The 20843-nt window shown below is 36.8% G+C and overlaps 1 protein-coding gene across 6 annotated transcripts in view; it reads right to left on the bottom strand.

Annotated features, from left to right (window-relative positions):
* Positions 1 to 808: 808 nt before the first annotated feature.
* si:ch211-200p22.4 (phosphatidylinositol-binding clathrin assembly protein) overlaps positions 809 to 20843 on the bottom strand; it is a 64044-nt gene continuing 44009 nt past the window's right edge. For 5 of the 6 annotated variants that reach the window (XM_051115436.1, XM_051115437.1, XM_051115441.1 and 2 more), the window contains 8 exons: positions 20234 to 20331; positions 16954 to 17064; positions 13611 to 13742; positions 13279 to 13309; positions 13027 to 13177; positions 7668 to 7724; positions 7446 to 7562; positions 809 to 4644 (listed from right to left, as the gene is read on the bottom strand). In XM_051115436.1, the coding sequence (XP_050971393.1) occupies positions 4630 to 4644; positions 7446 to 7562; positions 7668 to 7724; positions 13027 to 13177; positions 13279 to 13309; positions 13611 to 13742; positions 16954 to 17064; positions 20234 to 20331 (712 nt within the window). In that variant the 3' untranslated portion in view covers positions 809 to 4629. The remainder of the gene's footprint in view (positions 4645 to 7445; positions 7563 to 7667; positions 7725 to 13026; positions 13178 to 13278; positions 13310 to 13610; positions 13743 to 16953; positions 17065 to 20233; positions 20332 to 20843) is intronic. The other variant, XM_051115442.1, reaches the window with a different exon arrangement.

Raw genomic sequence — 20843 nt, 5'->3', positions numbered from 1 at the left:
TACAAGCACAACCAGACATGTCTGATTCCTTTTCCCCAACGGTACATAATTAAAAAGAAATTGTGACTGCACTACGTGATTGAGCTCAAATAATTGATACAGAAGTGAAAATCACTACTCACTGCTAGAGTAGAGCAAATGGTTAAAAAATCCAAACAAGATTTTGTTACTTAGTAACTAATGGTTTGAAAGCCTGGCCACATAGTCCAGGAATTACCCTAATATCATGATGGGAAACGGTCCACTAGAGCGTAATTTGACCTCTCGCAAAACCATTTTATCATTTAGATGGCCTGCCAAACACTTGCTGTGAAGTTGGGGAAAAGGACCACAAAATGGAAGGTGTTGCTGTACATCCTTTTCCATACATTATGACCAGCTTTGGACAACTTCAAAACAGTTGAAGTTGGTCTTAAAACAGAAGATACACAACAAAACATTGGTTGATTTTCCCGTTTCCGAGTCCACTGTTAAAAAGTGCTACAAAGAAATAATCAGGTGGTTCCTGCTGCAGTGAAACTCGTGCAATAGATTCAACAGAAATCACATCGACAGACGCGAAAACAACACGACACGTCACTACACAAATTTGACCAGGTATTTAAAACGTGCGTTCATACTGTAAAAACCCTGCATTATGGGCCGCGAGGCAGGCATGAAGTGCAATTTCAAGAGGCCAGAGAAGAGAAAACACAACAGAACCGGACATCAGCTCATCCAAAATGAACACGAGGACAATGATCTTCCCGCTTGGGATTTAACAGGCCTGATGAGATGAAATGAAACTAAATGAAAAATAAGCAACAACTCAGGAATAAAAAGGTACTTTATTGATGTGAATGAAAGGTAGACAAAATGAAAAGACAAACAAAAAGTTAAACACAATCCCACAATTTCTGCTTTTCACCATGCTGAATAAACTCATGGTCTGCATAAATAAATTACAAAAAAATACAATGGGGAAATCAGCATAAACAGAAGTTTTGTGTTCTCCTTTTTTGGCATTTGATGATAAATGGTTAAAAAAAAAAATTGCTGCATTGCTCCCCTGGGCTGATACACAGGGTTTATGGCGCTTCTACCGAATACATATTTCTAAATATACTGCATATATCTCTGTAACAGGAAAATAAAGGCAAAAAGATGCTAATAAGAATGTAGCAGACAAACAGCCCACCTAAAAAACACAATCATTAAAGCCAAGACGGCTCCATGACAGCACGAAGGTGAAAAGGACCCTGAACACCAAGCGTCCCCAGTAGAGGTCTGAGACGTGCGGCACACGCTGACACATCGATTCTGAAAGGCCGCTGCTGAGCCGTGTATTCCAGGCCAGCTAATGAGCCGAGCCGAGACGTATAAAATCAGGCTAAGTAGTTCAGAAGTACACTGGAGTTGGCTGCTCTTCAGTCTGGCCGGCAGCTCTAAAATTAAGGATGAATGTAGAGCGGTGAGTCCAATACACTCAGGCATTTGCTTTGTGCGCACAACCGCCCCATAAACAGCGAACAGAAGACTAACTAGCGGTTGTTTATATGAAAGATGACAAACAGTAACCACAAGGGGGAGCTGCGAAAGCAAGAACGCAGGGAACGTTTCACGGATTCTAAATAAAAACGAAAGTTTGCTCCTTGAACGCCTCAACTCAGCAGTTTAAAAAAAAAGCCTTTGGTGTGTCAGAGCTAAAAAGCATTCACGACCCGTTGGTTGTCTGAAAGCACTACTCTCACAGGCTGCCACAAAAACTTGCGTCTTAAGACACGGTCTTCACCGCAGGCAGGGCTGCTAATGCATGCAGAGCTTTTAATAATATTAAAAATATAACTAAAAGAAGGAAACGCTGTGCTCATCGACCTGTGCCAAGGACTAGAAACTTGAAATTACCATGGAAACCCAGGCTCATGATAGCACCCTTGTACATCTTGAGATCTTTCGCCCTCCCTGAAGCTCAGTCATAGATTTATTCTCACTCACACACACACACACACACACACACACTCTCTCCAAGCCTTCGGTGACGGGATAATAGAATAGATCCTAATTAAACAGCATCGCTCCTCAGTGCCCCGTTACCTTGCAAACCCAGCTTGAGCATCAACATTGAGCCTGCATGTAATAAGCATTCAGTCTGAACCTGCTGGACCACCTGACGGCGCTCAAAGGAGAATAAACTCACAAGCTTGTTAAGAGACGCTCAATAAGGAATTAGTAACCGACTCGCGCACTCGCAAAAATAAGCAAGCAGAGAAACACGACGCACATTGTTTCTACAAAAGGAAGCGCAGGCGGTCACACAGCATGTCTTCAGCAACGTACAAAAGCAAAGACCACACTTGAACTGATGGAAGGTCAAACTCAGACCTGAAAAATTCTGTCATTTATTCACTCGAACGGAGCTCCAAATGTATGACTGACCTTCTGTGAAACACAAAAGAAGATTTTTATGAACCGTTTTGGTTCCAATGGACGAAAAAAACACAATGCAAGCCATTGAGAACCAAAACGGTTTGGTTATCAGCATTCTTCAGAATTTATTTTCTTTTATGTTAAGCAGAAGAAATAAACGCATACAGGTTTGGAATAACATTAAGGTGAGTAAACGATAACAGGATTTTAATCTGCGGGCAAGTAAATGGTGAAAGGACGTGTATGTTATTTATACATTCTTAAAACCATTCTGATGACGATCTACACAAGACTGACTGCTATAAACATGTCATAACCACTCTATAACATGTGAAGAGGACTAACTTTTTAATGGCACTGAAAAAACCTCTTACAAAATAGCTCCATTCCTTGAATGGCTCATGTTTGAAGCTGTTGTGAAACACTCTATAAACACACACCTGTGACCTCATTACATCAGTATTACTGTACCACTGAGTCGGTGCATTGCTTGGCAACCATTCTGCTAAACATTGCTTAGAGGAAGGATTGTTATTTGCAACCAATAAATTATTAAATGCTTGTTGCTGTGTGTTAAGTTCCAAAACCTTGCCAGCTATGTGTAGTGAGCACTTTAAAAATGCAATAAGCTCCATGAAGCTGCAGTTTACAGTGATTTTAGAACACCACATGGAGCAGAGATTCTAAAATGTAAAATTTAAAATTTTTTTAAATCACTATGGCACAATTGCAACCACACCATATCTCAACTGACGTTCCATCAGTCCACGAAGAAATAATACTAAACGCTATCACTAAATATTGCATGAAGAAACGAAGCAGGAATTATGGGATGATGTAAAGGCTGAAGTGGAAACCTGCTCTAGAAAGGGTTAAAGGGATTTCTGGAGGACCGAAAATGCTTTGGCTGCACAAGCAAAAATAAAGATACCCTGTTAACAGTGCTCCGTATTGCGAGGAACTGCACGAAAACAGACTAAAAGTAGATTTTAGCTATTGATTTTGGTTCCAAAGTTGGCAAACACCGATACGCACGTCCTGTCAGGCGCTGAGTACAAGAGCTAGCTTATGGCATTTCTCGAATCACAAATGTACACAATTTGGCAACATAAAACAGACCATGATTCATGTCGTTCTCTGAAATAATAAAAATATATATATAACATGCTTTCTAGAAAATAAAAGATTAACAAAAAAAAAAAAAAAGGATTGAACAAAACCCTTATTAAAAACGAATTTTTGAATAGGGCCACATGCCCTGTACCCTTCTCCGATGCTTCCGGTCACTCGCTCCCAGTGTGGGGGGGAACATGTGGGAGTGGGCTCAGAGTGTGAGATGTAGTCGTAAATGCATGACATGTTTGGTTAACACAGAAGAGTTAGAGCAGATATGTTTATCAGTGTCCTTGGAGTGACAAAACAAGGTGGGAGGCCAGTGAGAGGGGGCTCTTCATGTGGCTCACGTAACACCAGTGGGTGTATGTGCAAAATTACCATCATGTCTGAAACGGAAACCCAACAGTAACATGTTAATTGTTAACTTTAGACTACTAATATTGTAGATATAAGAGACCAGCTCAATGCTATATATTGTGTTACACAAATGCATGTGCAAAGTGCTTGGGGGTGCAGAGCACCTTATATTAGGAGTCAAATTCTTTCCTTGTTCTGAAATGAGAAGCCGGGGCATTGTGTTAATGAGCCATTTAAACACGTTTATGATCTAGTAAGGTGCACCACTCAGGGGATTTACTTTGACATTCAGTTTTCCTGAACTGAGCACGGGCATCTTTGTAACAGAGCAAAAGATGACAGTAACAGAAAAAGTCCACTGTGTGGACTTTAGATCTAATTCATATTAATTATGAAGTAAAAAAAAAAAAAAAAAGATAAGAGTGTGCGCTGTGCATGGTAATTTAATATCTGCAATAAAATCCACAATTTCCATGATGCATCGCACCTGCCAGTAGACACCGTGCCCCAGGAAAGAAATGAACCTCAAGAGATGAAAAATGGCACACTGTATGCGTTCTCAACTGGTGTGTGTTGGGTAAGCCGTTTCAGACAGTGAGGTAAGCATTCTTGACACAAACACATTCCTCTCCATATGTACGGTCTTTCGTTTTGTCTTGATCTCCTTTTATTTGGTGGTAGTCGGATCCTCCTCTCACTCGCTTGGTGTTCTTTTCAGCCGTCTTGTTTGGCGCTCTGCTTAAGTGCTACTTACATGAACTGCATCTGTAAAAAGACACACAAAGAGTTATAAATAAGATAAACAGCACTGAATCGCTCAATAATGACCGTGTGAATACGGCAGCACTGAACGTCTTGTAAATGGAGCATCTGTGTGCTTGCCACAGGCAGGGAGCTGTGTGAATACCGGTGAAATTTAATGATTCTCAATACTACAGCAAAAAACTAATATGCTTTTTAACAATGCATAATTAAGAAGTTACATAATTATTTATTAAAAAAAAAAAAGTGGCAACACAATAAGGTTCCATTAGTTAATGTTAGTTAAATGTATTAACTAACATGAACAAACAAACAATTTATTACCGTATTTACTAATCTTTATGAATGGTGGTTAATGAAAATACTTATTCATTGTTAGTTCATGTTAATTCACAGTGCATTGACTAATGTTAACAAGCTCAACTTTTGATTTTAATAATGCATTAGTAAATGTTAAAATTAGCATGTAACACTTGTTAAGGTGTCATTTGTTAACATTAGGTAATGTATTAACTAACATGAACAAACAATGAACAATACATTTACTAAACTATTTATTCATCTTTGTTAATCGTTGTTCATTGTTCCTGTTAGTTCACAATGCATTAACTAATGTTAACAAACACAACTTGTGATTTTAGTTATACATTAGTAAATGCAGAAATTAACATGAACTAAGATTAATAAATGTTGTAGAAGCATTGTTCATTCTCATTTCAACTGCTGGAAAGTAGTAATTGTAGCCACTCGACATTACAGTATAATTAAAATCAGATTGTTTTAATCATTTTTAAATGATTACAGAACATTACAAATGTTAGAACAAACATGAACTCAAGTGAACTTAATGTGCTACCAAATCTGTTTTAGTGCGAGCTGTCAGGTCATTTTTTTCCACAGTAAAGGTTATTTTGCACATTCATTTTCTGCAATAAACATACTTCGATTTAACACATTAAACAGCAATTATTAATCATGGAATTTTCCCACCTCTAATTAATATATATGCAAGTGCAATATCATACAATATCATAAAGTATTTCTAACTACTGCTTCCAAAAAAAAAAAAAAAAAAAAAACTGCAACGGAACGGTGTCAAAAATGTACAAATCAATCGATCAATTAAAAACAACAACAACAACAATATTAATATTAAGGGAATATTAAAAGATTAGTTCAATTCCAGAATAAAGACTTTCTGATAATTTACTCAACTCCATGTCATCCAAGATATTCATGTCGGTCTTTCTTCAGTAGAAAAAAAAAAAAAATGACGGTTCTTGAGGGTATCATTCCAGGATTTTTCTCCATATAGTGGACTTCAATGGGACCTAATGGATTGAACGTCTAAATTGCAGTTTCAGTGCAGCTTAAAAGGGCTCTACACAATCCCATCTGAGGAATAAGGTTTTTATCTATATGATCGGTCAAAAAAAAAAAAAAAAAAAAAAAAAAGATATACTTTTAACCACAAATGCTTGTCCTGCATCAAACCGCGTATATGCATTGCAGAGCTAGTGCATTATGTAATCACATTGAAAATGTCATATGTGGTTAGTAGTGATGGGAATTTCGGATCATTTTGGACCTTTGGACCTTTGAGTCTCGTACAGCAAAATGAACGAATCTTTTTGAGTCATTTCATTCATTTTAGCAAAATATAATTAAAATGTTACGTGTTACTTCCCTAACACATCTACTGCTTACACAAACGTTGATCACACTATAAATAAGACAAAACTATAATGCTATAAAGAACAGAAAAGATTAATTCATTGTTTACCTGGGTATTTAGTCTATGATTAGCTCACCTCACCTCTTATCTGACATGTTTGAGTTGTTCATTCATCACGTGACAGCACCATAAGCTTAACCACAATGCAGTATGAGCCATATCGTAATGCAGTATCAATAAATTGATTAGTTCATCTCTCGAGTCTTCGAGTTCAAGTCGTTTGTTCATCATGTGACAGCCCCATAAGATGAACGAACGACTCCAAAAACCCAAAGACTCGAAACAGGTGAACTAATTCCAGTACAGAACCTAAGAGGATGTTGCGTATGCGCGACCGAATGAATCACTCCCAGAGATGACCCGTTCATCCCGAGTCACATTAAAGATTCGTTCAAAATGAACGAATCATTCAAGAACGACCCATCACTAGTGGTTAGTTTTTCATCGATGTACTTCAGTTAAAAAAGTAGGGTAGAGCGAAAACCATCTCATTTTCTCCAACTTCGAAATCATCGGACATTTCTTTGGGTCGGTACTTCCGTCTATGTCAAGAAGAGAATTTGAGGTCAAAAAGTATATTTTTATTTTTTTTTTTTTAGAAAATGACAGATCGTATCACTAGATAAGACCCTTATTCAGGTGGGATTGTGTAGGGACCTTAGAAGCTGCAATGAAATTGCAATTTGGACCTTCAACCTGTCAGCTCACATTGAAGTCCACTATATAGAAAAAAAAATCCTTGAATGTTCTCCTAAAAAAAAACTTTAATTTCTTTTCTACTGAAGAAAGAAAGACATGAACATCTTAGATGACTTGGGGCGAGTAAATTATCAGGAAATTTTTATTCTGGAACTGAATTAATCCTTTAATACTCTTAAGACTTATCTAATCATAGTTTTTTGTTTAACATTAATGGTAAAAATAGACAGCAGAAGAGCTATTATGCTTTCAGTCTATTGAAACGGAAAGATAACTACAATATAAAGGTTTGGAGTATTTCAGCAGTATGGACAAAATGCATGTGAGGCCACTACATATGTGTGATTAACTGGTGTGTGTGTGTGTGTACCTGGGCTCCAGGGATGGGGGTGAAAGGGTTAGTGGGTCTGAGAACAGGCTGGTTGTACAACATGGGCTGTTGGGTCATTACTGGAACCCCTCCCATCTGTCCCAGCTGAGGAGGGACCTAAACTCACCCAAACACAATATTCAGAGTTATGCTCTTTTATCATTAACCGCTTAATTAATCTACACGATATCCATGCAGCCATTGTAAGGTCAAAACACCCACCATTCCATACACAGGCACTTGAGGTGTTGTCATGGGAAACGCCATGGGAGCAGGAGCCTGAAGGGAAAAAAGAAAGATTGCAAAATCAACCATCAATGCGCTGACTGATCAAACAATGCTGCACTGATCGAATGAACAATGACACACTCACAGATCAAACACTACTGTACTCAATCAACAGCACTGTGCTCACTAATCATGTCTGGTTCATTAAAAGATCTTGTTTAATTACACTCTTTTGTTCTCATGATAGGTTAGGTGTGCTTAAACTCTCCTGTACAGATTTCTGGGTTGGTCCAATCAACACATGCAACGCTGCACAACACCAGAACAAAACAATATAACTCAAGGATCTGACGTGTTCCTAATACTAAAAAATATATCACCCATAAATGACTACAAAAAACAGTTTTTAAATATTTGGTCTCTGTTGTATTTGCATTGTGATTTATTTGGCACTGTTGTTTACAACACCATTTAAAGAAGAATTAAATTGATCAAATGTGAGAATTAAGACATGCATCATTTTCAACATTGATAATAATAAAAAAAAAAAAAAGTTAATTGAGCACCAAATCAGCATATTAGAATGATTTTTGGAGGATCATGTGACACTGAAGATTGAAGTAATTATGGTAAAAATTCCGCTTTGCCATTACAGAAATAAGTTATATTTTAAAATATATTAAAATAGAAAAGAGTTCTTTTAATTAATATTTAATATTTTATTACACAATATTACAGTTTCACTCTATTTTTGATCAAATCTGTGCAGCCTTTCCAAAACCTCAAGCATTTGAATGGTAGAGTATGTCCAAAATTGTTTTTCCTAAAACACTGACTTACCTGAATAACTGTCACTCACTTTAAAGCCTAAAACCTTATTTGTCACTTTATCCTGAACATTGCAAGCATTGATTTACTTGCATGTACTCATCAGTTTTGAATCGTAAACAGGTTACGTAAAATGCAGCCCCCGAATGCACACATTTGCACAAGTCTGGTTTGCGAGTCAAAGCTCCAAAAGATGAATACATCAAAATGCTACAGAAAGGGCATGAGAGACCGAACAAACATCTATATGTCACAGGAAAAATCAACATATGACATTTTCTGTGTTTATCAGGAATAGAGAGGGTTTTAGAAGTCAGAGAGTGTTACAGTAAAGGCCTGTTCTCACAGAGTATACATTTTTAGCCCATTCAAACTGTGAGAATATTGCTTTTGGGTCATTCGGCCTGGAACCAAAGTTACAGATTAATTTAGTCTCAAGAGTACATGAAACATAAAAAGCCACTGCGGTAAACAAGCTCAAGCTAAAATAAGTTTTATAATACACATTATGCATGATATGATGTATATAACGACCAATTACCATATATATTAACAGCTCTATTATTTATTATTATTAGATAAGGATGCACTGATATCTAAAAATCTGTACAGTGCTGCTGTCATTTTTAAAGGAGAAGTCCACTTCCAGAACAACAATTTACAAATAATTTACTCACCCCCTTGTCATCCACGATGTTCATGTCTTTCTTTCTTCAGTCGCAAAAAACAATTGTTTTTTGAGGAAAACATTTCAGCATTTTTCTCCATATAATGGACTGATATGGTGCCCCGATTCTGAACTTCCAAAATGCAGTTTAAATGCGGCTTCAAACGATCCCAAATGTGGTTGTAAACGATCCCAGCTGAGGAAGAAGGGTCTTATCTAGCGTAACGATCGGATATTTTAATAAAAATAATACAATTTATATACTTTTTAATGGCAAACACTCGTCTTGTCTTACTCTTTTGAGATTAAAAGGTATTTAAATTGTATTTTTTTAAATGAAAATAACCGATCGTTTCACTAGATAAGACCCTTCTTCCTCGGCTGGGATCGTTTACAACCGCATTTGGGATCGTTTAAAGCTGCATTTAAACTGCATTTTGAAAGTTCAAAATCGGGGCACCATATCAGTCCATTATATGGATAAAAACGCAGAAATGTTTTCTTCAAAAAACAATTTCTTTACGACTGAAGAAAGAAAGACAAACATCTTGGATGACAAGGGGGTGAGTACATTATATGTGAATCTTTGTTTTGGAAGTGGACTTCTCCTTTAAGGTTGTTTTTTTTTTTAAATCTACAATAAAAGAGAAAAATTAAAGAAAATTTAAAATAAAACACCTCACAAGATTATAATTTGATAATGGTTTATATTTCGCTTTAAAGCATATGTATAATCAAAGCGCCTTTCATTTGTATTCAAATACGAAAACTTTTCTAAGCAACTGGCCATTTTCATCAACGATTCACATCACTGAAAATTTATCACATTGAGCCAAATAGGTGAAGAAAGGAATCAAGAAATAAGATGCGAGTGTGAAAGAGAGGGAAATGTGAGGGAGAAAGGGAGATAATGTGTAAGAGAGAATCGATCCCTCTTAAATGATACTCAAGATAATAGAACTGTCAGTTATAGGAGGTACTTACATAACTAGTATAGAACATTCCAGTCTGCTGGGTTAAGCACAAGAAAGCAGATAGAGAGAAAGACAGAAACATACAGAGCAGATAGAGTGAGGAGAGTTGAAGACGGCAGACACGAGAAGAAACGGGCCAGAAAGATGTGGACCACAGAAAAGGTGGAGAGAGACAGAAAGAGACATTGAAGGTTAGTTATTCACAGACATCTGCTCTCTCTCAGCTCTAGCAGTTCAGAGGTCAATCTACTCTGAACGCCCTGAGAGAGAGAAGAGAGGCCATAAACACATGTAAACAGTGAGAAGTCCTCTTCTTCCTGTCTCAGAACAGACTAACACATCACCTGCCTGACTGGATCAATACACACAGCTTGAGAACAGGAAGAAACACACCGACACTCATATTTATTGAAGCTGCACAATATGGTACGATAGCAAAGATGAACTCATGATTTCTTTTCGGAACACTACAGCATGAAATCTGGATATTTGGTGCGAAATGAGCTCTAAAACAGATGGAATCCTTCGGGAATTTGAAATGATGTTTGCATGTGAATGAGAATGTTTACATATGCAAGAATGTCTGTATACATTAAGTATTGAATAAATGTAGTGTTATCCAGTCAGGGTGAACAAAGTGAAGGCCCCTTCATATCTTAAAGTTGTTTATTTTGCTATAATGGTCAGCTGATTGTTCAATACACCGTTTCCTTACCGTACTAAAAAATAAACTGACATGAAATATTAAGGGTAAATTATAGTCCACAGACTTATGTGAGTGGCAATAAATAGTTTACAGTTTAGTGTCATTATACAAAGAAATTCTGCAAGTGACCAAACAGAATCAAGTGTATTTAAATATACACTACAGTTCAAAGGTTTTGGGTTTTTTTTTTTAAGAAATTAATATTTTTTTCTTCAGTAAGGATGCATTCATTTGATCAAAAGTGAGTTTTTACGTTGTTCTATATTGTTACAAAAGATTTAGATTTCAAATAAATGCTGAACTTTTTATTCATTAGAAAAAAAAAACATGAAAAAATGAGTTTTCATAAAAATATTAAACCAAACTAAAATTAAACTGTTTTCAACATAAATAATGACAAAAGTTACTTAAAGGGATAGTTCACCCAATAATGAAAATTTGATGTTTATCTGCTTAACCCCAGGGCATCCAAGATGTAGGTGACTTTGTTTCTTCAGTAAAACACAAACAAAGATTTTTAACTCAAACCGTTGCAGTCTGTCAGTCAATGGCTACCAAATCTTTGAGAGTACAAAAAACATACACAAACAAAACCAAATTAAACCCTGCGACTCGTGACAATACAGTGATGTCCTAAGACACGAAACGATCGGTTTGTGCGAGAAACTGAACAGCATTTATATTATTCTTTACCTCTGATTCCTACTGTCCTGTATGTCCTACTGTCCTGAACGTTTGCACAGCATCTGGCGCGTGATGTGTACGCGCTCTGGCGTAGTATATGCAAGCGCCAGACGCGATCTCCGTGCAAAGTGTAAACAATGAGTGACGCGTAAGTGCAGATTGCTTCCGGCGCTTGCGTACACTACACCAGAGTGCGTACACATGTGACATTGGCATGTTTTTTTTTTTTTTTTTTTTTTTTTTTAACTCTCAAAGATTTGGTAGCCATTGACTGCCATTATATGACTGACAGACTGCAACGGTTTGAGTTAAAAATCTTTGTTTGTGTTCTACTGAAGAAACAAAGTCACCTACATCTTGGATGCCCTGGGGGTAAGCAGATAAACATCAAATTTTCACTTTTGGGTGAGCTATCCCTTTAAGCACCAAATCAACATATCAGAATGATTTCTGAAGGATCATGTGACAGTGAAGACTGAAGTAAGGGCTTCTAAATATTCAGATTTGCCATTAAAGAAATAAAAATTAAACTTAATTTATTAAAACAGAAAACAGTTTACAACATTACTGATTTTACTTCATTTTTCATCAAATAAATGCAGCTTTGGTGATTTACCAACCCCAAAATTTTGAAAGGTCGTTTAAGTATTTTTTAGATGCCTCTATATAGGGCCCTATGATTTCTGCGGTGTAGAAGATGCAGATGGATTCGCGGAATCCAGTCATAAAAATGGAATTTACTGTATAACGTGGAATGTCACAGAATTCGCCAAATTTTGGATGAATAAATCAAAAGTAGGTCAGTACACTTAAATCAAAATGCGTTATGGACTAGTGTCTGAATATTAAGCTGCAAAAATACTATTTAAATATGAATCCTGCATGCTCTGTGTGAATGAATGACGCACATACACGGTTTGTTTACCCCACACATACTGAAGCGTATGTGACACTTTCAGTCTCTACCGCCTTAATATATGAGTATATGAAAACGTGAACATCATCTCTAGAATTGAATTTATCAGAAAAATGTAAATACACAACACAGTATTTCTAAATAAATAAATTAATTAATTAATTAATTAATTATAACATTTTTTTTAAACAAAATCAATTAATTAGAGATGCTTTTGACTATTAAATTTAATGAAACCATTAAAATGGAATCCAGAAAATTTATGGAAAACACAGAACTTCGTAAAATAAAACTGAATTTGAGAGAAAAAAATAAAAAGAATTTCACAGGCCTTAAAAATGCAATTTTTGTTACACTCTTAATAAACTGCTGTTAAGTTGTGTAAGTTTCATGATTTCAATTAATTAGACATAATTTGTGATTAATAAAATGTAATTTAACCATTAAAACAGAGATTAGAAAAATTAGAACATAAAATGGAAAAGAAAAATTAAAAACTGACAAAAAACAAACAGAATTTTAAAAAAATGAAAAAGGAAATAAAACAAATTTCATAGTGCGCATGTGTGTGTTCTCACCATGTGTGGCACGGGCATGGCGGCAGGTGGCATGGCAGCAGGTGGCAAGGGGGCGGGGCTCCAGGCAGTGGTGCTGCTCATTGTCTTTGACTGCCAGTTAGTGCCACCGGTCAGCTTCTTCTCCCCAGGCTGAGTCCACTGCATATCAGACCTGCGTGGAAACACACGCAAAGAGAGTCTAGACACTGCCTCCATTTACAATTTGAAGCTCACGAGCAGAAATGATTTAGAAAATGAAATGTAAATCCTCACTTTTTGCCTGGTGTTCCCCCAAACTGCAGGTCTAAAAAGAGAGCAGGGAAAAAGAAAACCGACTGTTAGAACAGCCCCACATCAGCGTAATACTGGAAGACTTACAGCACTGGAGGCATCAGAGACCTATTCATTTCCCCTAAGCTGGGTTTAATTCATCTCTGTCCAACGCACGCACACACATACACACAAAGCGTAGAGCACCATATGGCTGCTGACTCTCTGTTCAGTAGAGTAGCACAAACGCAATTTGAAGGTCAGGGACTTATGACCAAGTAAATAAAGAAAGACACACAAACAGACCAATAACGCTGCGAGGGAGAGCGACTCACTGCCTACGAGGTTGGCCAGGGACGAGTCCAGGTCATTGGCCAACAGTTTACTGCCTGTATGAGGGGGCATAACCGGCACCTGACTGTGAACCGTCACCGTAGGCTTCAATAAGTCTCCTAACGCATCATAACCTGTAAAAGAAGGACAGAGAAAACTATATTATTCCATTGATTAAATATTACAAGAGTGACAAACCACTTATTTTAGCTGCAGACTGACACTTAACCAGAAGCGACACGTCAAGCAACCAGCAATAAAAGCTTATCTTTATATAATAAAAGCTATTTCTGCACTGCTGACCTTTTTAAATGAATTGGGTAGCAGTTAGACTTGACTAATGCAACTTTGCTACTGTGTTGGACATGGTTATTAAGGTAAGCTGAAAGGATAAAATTTAATTTGTACAGATAAATAGCGGTATCAGATCAATGCTCTGTATTAGCCGAGATATACAGGAAAGAAAAAACAGGATCAGCGCATCACAACTCAATATGACTGAACATTAAACATCAAATACGCTCTCAATGGGTGTCATAGTGTCACATCGTGCAGCAGTTACGCTTTCAGAGTGGACACACAAATTGCTTGTCGCTGGAAACTTGTCGCATCAGGCCTGGTTAGGGCACAAGTGTTATACAGCAGAGAGACAGGATGAGTGAGTCGAGAGCAAAGCGTGCTGCAGTCCTGCTGATGTTTATAATGATGCGAGCAGCGGGGATGAGCCTCTGTGAGGCCATTCACGGCATGACAAAAGACCCGTAGAGATCTAGAGCAGAACATTAGGTCAGGACAGAAGGAACCACCCTGAGATCTAAGAGGAAATAACACGACAGGTGTCCTTAAAGAAACTGGAAATCTATGTCATCCATTTTTTTTCTGATTCTTCTCCTTGTGGATGCATTAAAGTCAGCACATTACAGTTGTTAATACATTTTTTATGGCCTTCTTGTGGATGAGTAATCAGTGCATGTTATTTCAAAGAGGAAAAATGCCTTTGTAGTCTTTAAATAAAATGAAATAACTCAAAAATGACTTTTTTTTTTTTTTTGACATCATCTAGGCCACACAGGCTGTTGCATAAATGTTAACCAACAGCTATTTAGATATGTGATCCTGGACCACAAAACCTTAAATAGCATGGATAGCCAACAATACATTGTATTGGTCAAAATTATCAATTTTTCTTTTATGGCAAATATCATAATAAGATAATAAGATATTAAGTAAAAATCATGTTCCATGAAGATATTTTGTAAATTTCCTACTGTAAATATATCAAAACTTAATTTGTGATTAGAATTATGCATTGCTAAGATTTTCATTCGGACATGGACAACTGTAAAGGCATTTTTCTCAATATTTTGATTTTTTGTTTGTTTGTTTGTTTGTTTGTTTTTTGCACCCTCAGATTCCAGATTTTCAATTATTTCAAACATTCTCTTACCCTAACAAACCATAAATCAATGGAAATCTTATTTATTCAGCTTTCAGATGATGTATAAATCTCAATTTTAAAAAAAAACCCTTATGGCTGGTTCTGTGGTCCAGGGTCACATATCGTTTGAGACAAACAGACTCTCTAAATTCTTGCCAATATTTATTTCAGTAGTTTATTGCTCTCAAATGTGAACCTGACCTTTAGCATCAATTTTTTTTTTTTTTTTTTTGATAAATGACTGCAAACTTTTAGCATTGTCTTCATTCTTTAAAGGACTGTCCACTTTTCACAATCCAAATAATTTCAAAATTCAAGTCATGGACTGAATATTTGCCTACTGCAAAAAAAATATCACATTACAAAAGGAAAATGCATTGTGTTATTGTTAACTAAAACTAGTAAAACTATTTTTGCTAACTAAAATAAAGCTGAAATAAAAATATAAATATTATATGATCAGTTTTTTTTTTTTTTTTTGGCAACTAATTAAAAAAAAGTTTAAGATTAGCATTAAAAGCACTAAAATTAAAATATAGAAATATAAAATATACAGAAATATTTTTAAAAAATATTTTTGATACTAATTAAAATGAAAAATCATAAAGTTACAAAACCTAATATTAAAATAAAAACTGAAAATATAATAATGAAAGCTAATTCATAATACTAACAATACTGTAATAATCAATCAGCCATATTGACGGCACTGAACGTAAACAATGCCAATGAACACAACGAAACTTGCATATTTTGCTTATTATTGCTGCTAAAAACGGTCAATTATTGTCATGTTTTGGGCTGTACTAATCAGTTGGGCCAGGAAAAACATTTTGGCGTAATATACACTGCCAAAATTTAAAACTAATCAAGGAGAAGAAATTAGCAGAAAAACATATTCAGTAGTACATTAACCTTGCAATCCATGCTGTTGTTTATATCAGAGTATTGCCAATCTGGACGCGCATCTGGGTAACTGACCAAACCGTGACGTAAGTGCAAACCCTCTATAAATACTATAAAAATAACACTGCTGTGAATGCAGTTTAATGTTTAATTTCTAACAGCTGATAGGTTTCATTAACTGAAGAGGCCGCTGACAACTGGTTTTCAAATGGTAAATAGCACAGGGCATTTTGCTAATTCTTTTAGTAAATGAAAGAGAAAGTGAGCGAGACAGTCTGCTGACACATGCCATATTTATACAGTTCTACTCCCTCTTTGCCAGCAGGAACAAGGAGGCCAAAAAAAAAAAAAAAAAAAAAAGTACACTCACCACATCATATCAGCCATCACAACCCAGGAAAGAGAGCATAAGAAAGGGGGACAGGGGTGGAGGAGGAAAAAAAAAAAAAACAAAAGGTAAGAAAAAAGGGGCCAAGGAAAGAAAAGAAAGGAAGGAAAAGGGGCAGAGAGTGAGTGAGTGTACTGGTGAGTAGAAATGTGTGTGCGTCTCTTCTGTGTTCAGATAAGGAGTGTAACGACACGCGATTAACAGATGGAGAAAAATGCCAGTCAGCACCCAACCTCCACACACACACACACACAGAATAGATGGCTGAAGGGATGATAACAGACTGTCCACAACCACAGAGCAGCGAAGTGAGCGAGTAAGTGGAGAGGGGAGAGAAAAAAAAAAAAAAAAAAAAAAAAAAAAAAGCATGAGCGATTCCCTAAAGAACATTCCCAATCTCTCCAGAACCGAGTCAGGCGGGCAGGTGCTGCAGCCGGCTGCACAGTTTGTTTTGCGTTCCAGCGGCAAAGCTCCACAAATGCACGTTACAGCAAAACCAGCAGAAGAGTTTTATTTTAGTGTGAAGGTTACCAAGTTTTGCAGTTATTAAGCACCAAATCTTCAGAGATTAATAAGCACAGTTGTAAATAATCACACTTGTGAGACATTTTACCAGCTGATGGCTTCACATCACTATTGGAAGCTTTAGTCCCAAATACAGCATCAAAATCTACATTCATGGTGGGCATGGAAGCCATGGGATGAAGAGTGCTGCTTTCTAGACCTGAGAGTAACACACACATACAAAACATGAAAAGATGGAAAGATGTCACACAACACATTAGGATTGTTGCTCTGTGAAAAAACTATGAAAGTGTTCCCTCATCTTTTGACCACTGAAATCTCATGACTTTTCAGAGGCGTTTAGGATGATTGGATCAGGATTGAGTGTACAACAGAGATGCATCAAAATTAAAATCGTCATTTCAAATTTAAGTTCAAATTGCCAAACATTTGTAGATTTGTAAATACTACTGTTGAAAAGTTTGAGGTTTGTAATATTTTTTTTTAATACTTTTACATTTTTATTTAGCAAGTGTGCATTAAAGGGATAGTTCACCCAAAAATAAAAATTACCCCATGATCTACTCACCCTCAAGCCATCAAAGGCGTATATGGCTTGCTCCTTTCAGACGAATACAATCGTAGTTATACATTTAAAAAAAAATTCCCTGGCTCTTCCAAGCTTTATAATGGCAGTGAATGGGTGTTGGGATTTTGAAGTCCAATAAAGTGCATCCATCCATCTTAAAAAGTACTCTGCAAGGCTCCAGGGCGAATTGAATCGGGAAAGCAAATCTATGCATTTGTGTAAGAAAAACGTCTGTATTTAAAACTTCATGAACCGTCATTTTTAGCTTCCGCTAACTTCTGTACACGTTTTCACAAGAGAGTGGCATTCCAGCGGATGAGGTAGGCATAGCATGAGAAATGATTGTAACAATGATTTATAAAGAAAAATGTTGAAGGACTTCGTTATAAGCCGAGACTGGTTTTCCTTTACTGTACATAAAACTACTTGCGAGACTAGCATATTCTCACCAGATCTTATTCTTTGCCTACGTCCTACATCATCTGCTGGAACGCCACTCTCTCTAGAAATAGTGATTTATAAAGTATGAAATATGGGTAATTTCTCTTAGGATTCTCTTCAGAAGGCTATTATTAACCCACCAGAGGCATGTGGAGTACTTTTTATGATGGATGGATGCAGTTTTCAGGGCTTCAAAATATCAACAGCCATTCACTGCCATTATAAACTTTGGAAGGACATTTTTTAAAATAACTCTGATCGCATCTTATCTGAAAGAATAAAGTCATATATACCTAGGATAGCTTGAGGGTGAGTAAATCATTGGGTAATTTTCATTTTTGGGTGTATTTTCTCTATTATCTTGGGCTAAAATTTATCAAAAGTGACAGTCAAGATATTTAAGTAGTGTTACAAAAGATTTCCATCCAAAGAATTCTGAAAAAAATTCATCATATTTTCACAAAAAAATTAAGCAGAACAAGAATCATCCCCTAACTTTGAACGATAGTGTACATAACCCTAAGTTACCAATTAGCCACCATTTAGATTCGCAATTATATGACTTAATGAAAAATGGTTTATTAATCCATTTAGTTTGTAGTTTTTGCCATGCTATTTCAAATGTGATTTTGGCTTTTTGCCTGAAAATCTAAATTGCAATATTAAAATGTTTTGAACATTTAACATTTTCATATTTTTTTGCAGCCCAGTTAAAACCTGGAGTATTTTACACGCATACTTTTTCCTCTACAATACAGTTTCTGATCAGTGTTGCCAGACGTATGATAATTATCATATTTGCATAATTTAGATCCCTTGTACGGCGCACGATCAATAACCAAAAAATCCCATAATGTACAATAATTTTAGAATTTTGTGAAACTTCAAATGATGGTTGTTCTGTGCCCTGCTGTTAAGCCAACGAGCACTATTGCGGTCCATGACAGCATCAAATCTGTACCGCAAAAGGACCCCCTCAAAATCTGGCAACACAAAGGCTTCTGATGACACCGACTCAGAGGTGGAGTATGGACGTTCCCACTTATGTACGCCTAGTTATTTATTGTGGGAATTTGCAGGTCATGTAAAAAAGTTGGTCTAGATCAGGGGTGTCAAACTCCGGTCCTGGAGGGCCGCAGCCCTGTTCTAACACACAAACCATGCAGTTGTCAAACAAGCCTGAATGACTTTATTAGCTGGATCAGGTGTGTTTAATTAGGGTTGAATCTAAACTGTGCAGGGCTGCGGGAGTTTGACATCCCTGGTCTAGATAAATAGCTGTATTCTGTACGTTTGACTCGTGTACAATAATTTTCTTCCAAATATGATCATTTTGAGCTTTCCAATCTGGCATCACTGTTTCTGATAAGTTTCCATCCATCTGAGACAGCTATTAAATGCGTTTTGTCCGAAAATGTCATCAAATACCATTTTCAGCCGAAGCGCTTAAAACAGCTGAAATTTTGGTGGAGTCCTATTATTATTGCATGATTTCTCATGCAAATAACAATTTACAGCTTAAATCTGTGCCTGTGGCTCTTTCTCACTATTCTCCTCATTACTCAGCAGTCTTTCCCTTTTTTTTAAACACCTCGTCCCTCCATCTGTCTACGTTGGTGTGTCTTTGCGCCGTTAGTAGTATATGGGTCCCTGGAGACCTGAGTCTCGCTGCGCGTCTGGCTAGCCCTCGGCGCACCTGGCCACTAGCTGTAAAGTGCACGCTCCAAGTGCACGCTGTGACCTACAAATCCTGGCATAGTTAAGAGTCTGGCAGTGTGTCTACACTCTGCACCTTGTGTCCTCAATTCACACTAGCCCAGCAGATGTGCTGAACTGCTGAAAATGAACCTCTGACACTCAGCACAGCTCCCGACCGGAGTGATAATCCCTCAGTGGAAAAGCACCCAAATCGGTCACGCTTCGAAATATCTAAAAAAACATTGTTCTAAACCTATACAAAAGGATGGATGGATATGGAGAACACAAAAACAACAAAACACTGGTTGGGTTGCAAAACCTAGCAAGCTGCTTGGACAGCTCATTAGAGCATCATTGGGCCTATGATGTCCTAAAATGCTGCCTCAATCAATCTATAGGCCATTATCTCACCAAAGTGTGGTAGCAATTGGCACAGAGCTTACAAACAGCTTGTGAGGATTCGAAACAGACAATGTATATAGGAATGAACTAGCAAGTGAAAGAACAAATAATTAGATGAACATTTACTGCAGTTTAACAAAGGATTGATCTGCTCTAATGATTTTTCAGGGACTAAATTAAAGGTCAGTGATCTAAAGTGGTAAGCATTAGATGCGGCATCGGTGATCGGGCGTATGTGTGTGGGTGGAGTGGGCCGCACCTCCCCAGGCACTGCTGGCGGTGGAGATAGGAGTGCTCTGCACAGCAGGAACGAAGGCAGGCTGGAGGTCAAACAAGTCACTGTTGAGGTTTGGCATGCTGTACAAGAGAAACAGAGTTTGAACAAAAGTTATACCTTCAAATTCTACCACACAGATTGTGTATATTCAACATAAGTGCAGTATTTAACAGTTTTATATTTACTAAATCAGAGGTTCTCAAACTACAAACACAGTTTAATAAACTTTAATAAGTACAAATAGAAGGCATCTGATTGCATTTCAAATATCTGAGGACAGTAAGATTTTCTTTTTGAAAAGCAATTAAAGTAAACTGAACAAAAGTGGCAGTAAAGACTCCTACATTGTTAAAAAAAAATCTATTTCAAGTAAATGCTGTTGTTTGAGCTTTCTATGAATCAAAGAATCATGAAAAAAAAGACTATCACTGTTTTCACAAAAATAAATCACATTTTAAAATATATTATAAAACAACGAAATGAACAGAGCTCATTTGCAAAAACATTAACCATTTTCAAAATGTTTTTTTCATTGTGCATTCCAGTTAATCTCAATCAAACTGCAGTTGGGTTATTATGATTAAGCAAAATA

Source organism: Labeo rohita, chromosome 7 (genome assembly GCF_022985175.1).
Source record: "Labeo rohita strain BAU-BD-2019 chromosome 7, IGBB_LRoh.1.0, whole genome shotgun sequence".
NCBI classification, from domain to species: Eukaryota; Metazoa; Chordata; class Actinopteri; order Cypriniformes; family Cyprinidae; genus Labeo; species Labeo rohita.
The sequence above is the reverse complement of the archived record's forward strand: the minus strand, read 5'-3'. Positions and strand labels throughout refer to the sequence as shown.